The 10,651-nt window shown below is 37.0% G+C and overlaps 2 protein-coding genes across 37 annotated transcripts in view; one reads left to right on the top strand and one right to left on the bottom strand.

Annotated features, from left to right (window-relative positions):
- camk2b1 (calcium/calmodulin-dependent protein kinase (CaM kinase) II beta 1) overlaps positions 1-4,462 on the top strand; it is a 59,224-nt gene extending 54,762 nt beyond the window's left edge. For 18 of the 36 annotated variants that reach the window (XM_059551145.1, XM_059551153.1, XM_059551155.1 and 15 more), the window contains 6 exons: positions 252-392; positions 572-739; positions 2,546-2,621; positions 2,703-2,797; positions 2,886-3,120; positions 3,905-4,462. In XM_059551145.1, the coding sequence (XP_059407128.1) occupies positions 252-392; positions 572-739; positions 2,546-2,621; positions 2,703-2,797; positions 2,886-3,118 (713 nt within the window). In that variant the 3' untranslated portion in view covers positions 3,119-3,120; positions 3,905-4,462. The remainder of the gene's footprint in view (positions 1-251; positions 393-571; positions 740-2,545; positions 2,622-2,702; positions 2,798-2,885; positions 3,121-3,904) is intronic. The other 18 variants (XM_059551178.1, XM_059551179.1, XM_059551168.1 and 15 more) reach the window with 1 other exon arrangement.
- A 3,006-nt stretch (positions 4,463-7,468) lies between these two features.
- On the bottom strand, positions 7,469-10,616 carry si:dkey-174n20.1 (uncharacterized protein LOC796174 homolog). Its single transcript, XM_059551182.1, has 4 exons — positions 10,218-10,616; positions 9,519-9,761; positions 8,260-8,562; positions 7,469-8,089 (listed from the first exon to the last, which is right to left on the bottom strand). The coding sequence occupies exons 1-4, from the start codon at positions 10,336-10,338 to the stop codon at positions 7,830-7,832; spliced, it is 927 nt and encodes a 308-aa protein (XP_059407165.1). The 5' UTR covers positions 10,339-10,616; the 3' UTR covers positions 7,469-7,829.
- Positions 10,617-10,651: the final 35 nt, after the last annotated feature.

Below are 10,651 nucleotides of genomic sequence, written 5' to 3' on the forward strand. Positions count from 1 at the left end.
ATACCAAATAACTCCATTTAATCATTTGCTATGTTCTTATAGTAGCTTTGTGTAAAAAGGCTGCAATTGTTTACCAATAAATGTTATTTCTTTTGCAGTTTAGATACCCTAAAATCATTAAATTGTTTACAATGATAAAATACACATTTTTGATATAACTGTTCCTTTAATGCCACTGCTATTCCTGTTCCGCTCCTTTTCTAAGCTCAACTCCACTCTGTTATTTCTGTCCTGCCCGTCTGGGCCCGCAGCTGCCACTAAGTTCACTGATCTATTGGGTGTGGTACGTCGGGGCTCGGTGCCCACATCTGATGTTGAGGGTGGAAGCACTATCACTCCAGCTGTTGTTTCTGCCCCCTCCACTCCTCAGACCCCCAGCATTCCCATACAGAGTAAGTCTCTGATGGACCAGTAGGCAGAGGGGTCATTCAGGAGAAGCTGCTGACTCCGTGTTTATTAAAAACTTGTCACTGAAAGCATATTTGATTCGCCATGTTTTCTCCTAGTAGCTAGTTGTTTAGCTCTTTTTTTTTTTCTTCTGTCATCTGCTTTTTGTCAATTATGCATCCAGTGTCACGTTTGACTGACCTAGTGAGCAGTGTGCGCAGACCTACAGCCCCTCAAACAGACAGTGAGCCATCAGCAGCCAGCAGACCCCTTACTGCCCCAGTATATGTCCCGTCACACCCCTCCCCTTCCCCTGCCCAACCGTCCTCCAGCCCCCTGCCATCAGCACATTGTGAGTATGTGGTGTCAGTGTCTGTGCTGGCACAGCAGCATGAGTTTTTGATTTCCTGGGATTATAAAAAGGCAGTGGTGATGCTACTGGTCTAACATGCATACAGTGTGGATTTCTCGGGTGATTTAATCGCATTGCTGTGTACACCTGGGAGTAGCATGTGTCGTGTCTCAAATGCATCATCTGTGTACACTTTTTTATTCTGAAGAGGAGAGTGTCTCTATTGCAGGCTTTTGCAGCACATACACACAAAAAAATTATATTCCCAGAGTTAAAGGTTTTACATATATATGTCTCTTATGGCTTCCAGTAGGGATGGGCGATATACCAGTAGACACAATTAAGTGGGAGAGTTTTGTCTACCGGTAGAGATTTCAGACTATCGTCTCAATCGCGGTTACATGCTCATGTGACTTTGCTGTTACACATGGTGACAAAAATGTATAATTTGCACATGTTTTTAAGCAAGTGTGCAACAAGTGATTAAAACAAGTAATTTTGAGCCACTGAAATCCAGCCAGCAGTGAAAGAGAACTCCTTTCGCTATATGCGTGCACTGTCTGAGAAACCGTTATTTTTGCTGCTTTAATAGGACTTGAATGGGTAAATACACACGCACTGGTATTTTTCAAAATGCATGTCTTTGGATGTGGATTACGATGATGCTTGCAAAGTAATTAAAGTGTTAAATCAAAGCAAACAACTGACAAAAGAAAATGTGCAACAGTATATTGGATCTAGGCAGCTCTTAAAGTGACAGCAGTCTAATATTCCTGCTGTCTGTCATTCATGTTAATCAAACAACAAAAGAGAGAAAATCTCCTACTGCTCTTGACTAAATCACTTTTGTAACTTTAATAATAAGAAAAATATATATTTAATTTACCCAGTGAAGAATAAGCATTTCTTATTTATTTGTTTAACTGTAGTTCATTTTTTGTCCTATTGCTTGTAATTAATTTATTTTTAAATTGCTGACTGTTTCCTTGTCTGCAGTGTGCTTGATTTATTATATTTTTTTATGTCAAAACATTTTTTTGACAAGTATTTTTTATGTGTGTTATTGGTACTGGTGACAAGAATTATGACATTTCTATGGTGTCAAAAATTGTAATATCATAAAGACCTTATCTAAAGCAAAAACAACTCTATCGTGTGATATATCGTTACCGTGAAAAAAAAATTACATGTATAGTGATTTTGGTCATATCGCCCACCCCTACCTTTCAATGCTGCAATTATTAATCTCAAAAACAGTAAAAACAATAATATTGTGAAATATTACATTTTAAAAAATATATCTAATTCAAGTTATTTTTACTGCATTGGCAAAGCTTACTGTTCAGCAGCCAATTCTTTTTTCTTGTTAAATATGTAAAATATGTAAATCCAACATAAAAACTATTACATATTGAAATAATCTAAACAAACCATTTGTGATTTGGACCACCTGGTTTTACAGAGGATTATTGCATTGTGTCGTCTGTAGAGATTGAGTTGTAATTTCACCTTCAGTTATTTGAGTCCTGTGACTAACAGAGTTGGAAAGGAAGTGCTGTGTGAGAGAGAGAGAGCATGGACTGTACAGTAGGTGGCTGAAATCCATTAGGGTGGATGTTCAAACATCTTTTTTTTTTGTCTTGTTTAACACATTAGAAATGAGTCAGCTGAATAAAATAGAGTGAACCTGTGGAATGTTTTCTGTGTTTTAAAGGAGATGACTTTGCTTACCCATAATGCTCCTCCTACGCATACTAGTACAAGATAAGTTGGTTCCTGTTAACACTTCACCTCCTCTTTCTACAGCACGCAAACAGGAGATCATCAAAATCACTGAGCAGCTTATTGAGGCCATCAACAATGGCGACTTCGAAGCCTATGCGTAAGTGTATTTTCAACTTTATTTACCCACGGTTGACTGTAAACGAGATGGCACTGAAACAACGGTTTTAATACTTTCCAGTAAAATCTGCGACCCTGGACTCACCTGCTTTGAACCTGAGGCCTTGGGAAACCTGGTGGAGGGGATGGACTTCCACAGATTTTACTTTGAGAACTGTAAGTTGAGTCAGACTACTCTTCACTTCTATAATGTCTTTCATGACGTCTGTTCATTAAAGTCTGGCCATTTCTCACTCTGCCATAGTGCTGTCTAAGAACAGTAAGCCCATCCACACCACCATCCTCAACCCTCACGTGCACCTGATTGGAGAGGAGGCCGCCTGCATCGCCTACATCCGCCTCACGCAATATGTGGATGGGCAGGGCCGGCCGCGCAGCAGCCAATCAGAAGAGACGAGGGTGTGGCATCGTCGCGAATCCAAATGGCAGAATGTGCATTTCCACTGTTCGGGAGCTCCAGCCGCCCCTCTACAGTGAAGGTACATCCTCATACAGATGGATATAATGTGATTTAATGCTAGAGTCTTTAACAAATGCTCCATGTGCCTTAACCAAATTTTCAAAATTTGAATTTAAATAAAAAAAAATTAAAATCGAAAACGGCTGTTTCACAATATTACAGTTTTTACCGTATTATAGACCAAGTTTATGCAGTGTTGGTAAGCATTTTATAAAACAAATAGAAAATCGTAGCCGTTCCAAGCTTTTGAATAGTAGTGTATATAGAGAGACCGGGGCTAGTTGTCTCGCTTTTTAGGGCAGGTTCGTTTATTGAAGTCATTTTCTGTGTCTTAAAATCTTGGCTACATTTAACACACATTGACCTGTAGATTCTGGTTTTTAACAGTGACTTTTGAAATATGAAATGCTATCTATCATATCTTTTTTTATATTTAGGTATGTTTACTTTAAAAGTAAATTATAACGAGTCATAAAAATGTGTTAAATTTGCAAACAAAATGAGAGAGAAAAAAACATTTTGGTCTTTTAGCCCTTGTGACAATTTCACTATAAAAACACTTTTTGAAGTTGTAAATAAATTGTTGGAGTATGTCTTTCTACTTCAAAATCTTCCATTTAATTCAGTATTTATTTTGTAATTAATTGTGAAATAAACTAGCAATTTCTAAATTAAAATAGTTTCTAACCCCCTTTTTTTTCCATGTAGCTTTTGTCTGCTCATTGCACATTCTTAAACAAATGTTGTCATGTTGTTGTATGAAAAAAGTGATGAGACACAGATAACAATCTTTCTTTCCTCAGGTTGAGCACATTGTAGCCACATCTAACAAGAGCGCCCAGCCACAAATGAAGAGTGAAAGAGAGAGAGGGGGGGGGGGGGTGGTTGGAGAGTGGGAGGAAGGAAAGAGAGCCCAGTGATGGGTGGCTGTGAGTCTGCAGAGCTTGACCCTCCCACACTGGGCCCCGCCCCCTCGCCTGTCAATCCCCTCACCTGCCAATCACTTTTGTGCATCGTCTTTTGTCTTACCTTCAACTTTACCCCCTGTCTCCCTCCCTCCCTCCCAGACACGTCCCTGTATCTTTACACCCGTGCAGAGACTCTTTGTTGTGCACATGTGCTGTGTGGATTTGGACAGTCTTTGATTAGTACGGATAAAAAGGCCTCAGCGAGTCGTCTGTGAAAAGCCATGCTTTCCGTCGCACCTTCCCAGTGTGAATAATGTTGCACTGATTCGCCGTCCTCACTTACAGTGTGTAGATTTTCAAGATAATTGTTATAATTATTATTATGATTAATATTGTTCTTACTGTTGTTATTAGTATTAAATACAAAGGCAATTGTACGTGTCACTTACACAATTCACGTTCTGGATGCCAATGATTTGTAATTTATGCCTTTTGTTTTTCTCTAAACATTTTTTCGGAGAGCATGAATTTTTCTGTATTTCCAAAGCGGCCTCGGTGATGTAGAGAAATAATGGCCGCCGTTCATGTACAGGCTTCTCAATGTGATTCACATCCAACCGACGCGTCTGTCCATGTGTTTAAACGTTAGTGGACGTATGTTGGTATGTGTGTTTTGGGGCAGATTCTACCAGAGCCTGAGTAAGAACGACGATATGACATTCGGGGTCTTCCAGCTTTAATCGTTGGTTTTCGCATCATTAGTGCAGATTGGGAAAAACTGCAGATTTTCTGTCAGTTGGCGAACTTTGTATTGGATGAACAACTCCTTGTTCTGGAAAGCCACAATTGTTCTTTATATGTGACACCAGTTGCAACGTTAGTATTAGATATTAGTGTTGCACTTTTATTTTGTTATTTTTTTCGTTACTTCCTCAGTTGTACCAATGGTGTTTGGAAGTGCCCATACATTTGGACTGACTGAATCAAACTAAAATCCATACCTGATCTGAACAAACAGTAGGTTTACCAGATGACCTCCTAATTTATGCGTTTTCTAGGAAAGATGTGGACATCCAGTGACATTAGAGGAGTTCGAAAAAAAACAACTGTCGTATCTCTACGCTAGTCATAGTGGAGATTTAAAATCATCAGAGGCCGTTAAAGACCAGCTGATTGGAATAACTTAGGAAATTCATTTAAAAATGAAGATTTTAGTGATTTTTTTTAACTGAAAGATTAAAATTGTTGCTCTTTTGCTTTTTTTGTTATATTTTCACGCCTTATGGTATTGACTTATCACTATTACTCATTCTATTTTTGAGAGTTTATATATATTTTGTTTGTCGTCTGTGTGTGAGACTTTTAAGGAGAGTGAAAAATTTGATACCCTGGATCCTTTTTAAAGTGTGTTTACCCTTTGGATGGGCAAAGTGCAAGGTGTGTGAACTTTCGAAGAGTGAAGAGGTTTAAAATCGGCAGCAATAGTTTTATATTTCAGAAGATGGTGAGATGATGTAGTTTTTAAGTATACGTCACACCTAGTGCAACTCAATGCTGATTTCAGTCTACTTTTGAAGGGTTGATAATTGTGGTGAACTGATGTGTCAGTGTGACATCATCGTCGGGTCATGTGACTTATTTTATTGATCTTATATATTGATTGTGTCCTCAGGTTGTATTAATTTATTTGATTATATTATTGCAAGTTCTTACATGCTTCTTAAATTTGTGTGCATTGCACACTTTGATGTTTGAACACGCTAGCTTTGAGTTACGTCATATCGATGATGACTACTGATCTTTTGTTGTTATTTTGAAAGAAAACGTCCGAAGCGCCACTCATACAGATAAAAAGATGCAATCTTTTGAAATCCAATCAAAATATTTATCTGAAACAAAGCGACCCCGCGATGCACGTGTTTGTGTGTTTGTGCTCCGGTGTGCTTGGATGAATTATTTCATTCAAAACTTCACCTGTGTTTATATGAGTCATCAGAGTTCCACGCCTGTCCGCTCCCTAATAAAAAATAAATAAAATAAAAATAAAAAAAGACAAATTCAAAACAAAAAAACTGCATGTAAAAAAAAGTGTACTGTTCTGTGTTTAGCTTCAAAAATAAACATGTTAACGAGTGAAAGTGCACATCACTATTAAAACAGGACACACAGCATTGAAACTGCAGTTTACTTGCATTTCAGCTGGAATTTCTTTGCATGACAGTCACTTGAACACTAGGTTTGGTGTTATTTATCTTTTTGATTTCATTTTTTTCTATTGAATGCTGGTTTACCTAAACCTTTCTATTATCTGTTTTACCAGCTTTGTTAAGTGCATATATATAATATTTTTGTCCCAAAATGATTCTGACAATGGCAGTGTAAATGACGAAGACTATAGCTACGAAATATCAATGATATTAAGATTATGGAAATGGTGATATTTCAATGGCATGCTTTTGTATTAAGCTCATTGTTGTCAATTCAAGGTGACTGATATTTATATTAACGACTATAAGATTACTCATTAGTATGAGACTGCTTGACTTCAGAGAAGCACTTGCAATATTAGCTAAATATGCGTGGGTTTTCAAAAATAATTTTTTGGCTAAATTTGTATCGGCAGTGACCTAGTTCTGCTGTTTGTGCTTAGCAGATATTCATCAAACCTGAATAGCCAATAAAACCGTGGATTGTTTCTGACTTCTGTATTTTATGACTAACTTAACAATTACAATTACAATATTTCTTCCTGCACCGTCTTTTAGCATAGGACTGTTTCCGTTTCACTCGTCATATCATTTCTCTGATTGGAAACAGTACTGGATAGTTTCTCTGAAGTCGAGTTTTCTCACAGTAGCCCTCTGTTAGTTTTGTTTTCTGTATAAGATAATATTCTCTTTGATTTCTGATGATTCTTACTCTTGTTATTGCTCTGTTCTCAAACATGCTCTGTGTATTCCCTGACTTAAGCAAATGTGTTTAAAAGATATAAATAAATGAGATGATTTAAATACTGAAGAATTGTGTGCACATGCTTTCAAAATTGTCAAGCGATATTTTTTTTATCGGGCTTATTTTTTATCAAGAATTTTTCTTGGAAGTTTTTTTTTATTGCTAAAGAGTTGGGAATTACTTCAAATAATGCAGACTGGTGGCTTATACCATCAATCAACAACCTCGTAGCTCACAGTAGGTCTATTTTAACTTATTAAAAATCAATTCCCCTTAGGAGAAAATTAATGGGATTTTTACTTCCTTTACCTGACTGGAAGGTCAGTTTTAAAAACAGGCCTGCAGAAGTCATGGAAATAAGTAAAATCATATTTTTATCATGCTTTGATCTTTTGTGTTGTGTTGGAGTAAAAGTCATCATGTCAGCGAGTATGTTGGAACAAGTCTATCCATTGAGGCTTTTAGAGGAGACATTTGTGCACTACTAAGTGAACTGTAATGCAAGCAAAAATTGCTTTCTTAATCACTTTCTTTATTTTTCATTAGCATTTAAAATGCATTTTAATGAAAAATTAGTTTGCATTTTTAAATAGCCACCCTCCATCCATTAAATGGATTTTGTAGTGACCTATTTACATTCTTCACTAATTAAAGTATTTAACAAAAACATGGGCATTTCAATACTGCATGTCAAAAACCAAGTCAATCATCGTTAAATAAATTACAGCGCATACAACTTACACAAAACTCTAAACAGAGTCATAAAAATCACACTCTTACAAACCAGAAACTAACATGGCTTTCTATGAATAACATAAGAATCAGTCTTCTTATCAAACATGCAAACAAAAAGCACTGTATACTGTTATCAGGCCAGTTTAACTAGTCTCTCGCTGGCCTCCCAGAGTTTTTTTGCTACTCCAGAATCTCTAGCGAAGGCTCTAAGCTGAGCCGGCTGGCAGTCAGTGAAATATCCTCCATTGTGCTCGAGCACCTCGTCTGATACAGCGCAGTAGACCACCGTCTGCGCTCCAGCCTCACACGAAACAAAAAACATGAACATCACCACCTGCACAAGGATCCGGAACAAAACCGAGTAATGACAGATCCAGTTACTCTGAACATAACCTGAATGAGACAAAAGACACAAGGTGAACGTCACGATAATCAGTTCAGACAATCACAGGTTCTTGCTAAGTTAAAGATCACTACTATTACTGCTCAGAATTAAGCAACAGCAGAGCAACCATTTCCACTGTTGTAAGAGTGAGAAAGCCTGCGTATATTTTCTATCTCACCAGGGTGAACAGCGTACGCGGTCACTCCTTTCCCCTCCAGCATGTGAGCGAGCTCATGTGTGAAGTAAATGTTGGCCAGCTTGCTGCGGCAGTAGGTGAAGAACGGAAACAGGTTGTAGTTGAGATCTTGGAAGTCCAGCTTCTGGTACTTGTAGCTGGAGCAGGTGAGATTGATCACTCTGCTCGGTGAACTCTCTTTCAGCCGTGGGAGAAGAAGGTTGGTCAGTAAGAAGTGGCCAAGGTGGTTCACACCAAAGCACATGGAGAAATCATCATCTGTCCAGTCGAGGACGCTGGGCATGCCTGAGGGGGAAAAAACGGCAATATTGTGTAATATTATAATTCTAGAAGTTTGTGGATGTAAGAAACATTTCTTCTTTTGTATTTTTGCTGTTTAAACTTTTTGTGGAAATCAGGATACATCAGCATTTATAAAGTTGGGGTAAATAAGATTTTTTTTTTAAAAAGATTACTTTATTTCAACAAGGCAGTTTGAATTGATAAAAATGATAGCAAAGACATTTACAATATTCCAAAAACGTGTGTATATATATATATATATATATATATATATATATATATATATACATACTCTGCATATATTTGGAAATTATACCATATCATGTTATTTTTTTACTTGCTGTAGTGCTGTACTGTTAGATGTTTGATTTTTTTATTTATTTAAATTATATCAAATTTGGAACTCATTTTAATCACTTTACTAAATTTTTACCGAATCTTATTTTTTATTTCTTCATTTTACACAAATTTATTTACTGATTAATATTAACACAAAAGTAACAATGCATTACTTTCTTTAAAAAGAAAACGCAATTAGTTTTAGTTTTTACGGAGTAACAATATTGTAATGCATTACTTTTAAAAGTACTGGTAACACTTAAAGCCTTTACGTACTGTAATGCATTATAAAGGTATTCATAAAGTGTGCTGTAATGCATTATATTTTTTTTTTAATAATTATTACCAAAGTTAAAATGCAATACAATATGAAAGTGTGCTTTAATACATTACACTTTATAAAGGTGAAGGAAGTGTAATGTATTATAACTGTCTTTACAAATAGTCATGAGATCATACATTGCATTATAAGATGCATTACAAACCATAATTCATGCATTAAGACTACTTTTGTAATGCGTAATTTATAGAGGCTTTAGGTGAAGTGTTACCAAACTAGCACTGCCGCGAGAAAACCCCAGGTTTAGATCATCAATTGCCACCCGGATATCAATCCTCACCTGCATTATTGATCAGAATATCCAGCCGCTTCTCCTTTTGTAAGAAGGTTTTGCTGAACTCTCTTATAGACCTCATGTTGGCCAGGTCCACCTCCATATAAAGCACATTCATATTGTGGCTCCTGGCTTTGATCTCTCGAACGGCTTTCCTGGCTTTCTCCTCATCCCTGCAGGCGATGATCACACGAGCTCCTCGCAAAGCCAGCAACACAGCCGTCTCCTTCCCGATCCCAGTGTTTCCACCTGAAACATACAGTCGCCATGAACGAGAATAAAAGAGAGGAGCTTTCCACTTCTCAAACACACAATAGTAGCAATGACCTTCCTATGAAGGTTACTCCAGAACAACACAATTCAACTGATTTCACTTTAGATGATGGTTTGGCTTTTAATATGCAAGGAAATATGTGAAATGAATATAAATGAAAACACAATCAATCTGAATTATTTTTATGACCTGAGGCCTGTTTCATAAAACAAGTTTACCAAATAACCCATGCTTATTTTTAGTTAGTCTGATTTATTTTGGACTGAATCATCAGACAATAAGTCAGACTAACCGAAATAAAACTGGCTTATTTGTTAACTTGTTTTATAAAAAGAGGTCTGTAGTCATATACAAGGAAATACGTATTAATACAAATGAAAACATGTTACTCTGACATAGTCGGATATATGAAGCCAAATGTACTCACTTACCAGTTATAAGCACCGTTTTTCCATCTAACCTCTTCACATCCATGCAATACCTTCTCCGTTTCAGCCATTTCAATATCAAAAAGCACAAAAGTGCGGAAAATATAATGTAAAACAGGTACATGGTCTGTTAGCTAAGCCAGCATAAGACAAACCGAGTTCTTGAAAGAAAAATGCAACATTAAATTAAACTATTGCCGCTTTTTAGTTCACACCTTTAGACCATTCAGAGGGGAAACATTGCAGGTGATTGTTCATATGGATTCAAAGACTGTTCATTTTAAAAACGCATTGCAGCATCAGAGACTGTGTTTACAGACTGATACCAATAGCCATTAGCCACGGGACGTACGTTAGATTACCATACAGCCGCGCCGGTAGAGGCGCTGGAGGGCGCTGATCATGAATGTGACACTGTAGAATGAGATCGTGGTTAC

Source organism: Carassius carassius, chromosome 5, assembly GCF_963082965.1.
Source record: "Carassius carassius chromosome 5, fCarCar2.1, whole genome shotgun sequence".
In the NCBI taxonomy this organism is placed as follows: domain Eukaryota; kingdom Metazoa; phylum Chordata; class Actinopteri; order Cypriniformes; family Cyprinidae; genus Carassius; species Carassius carassius.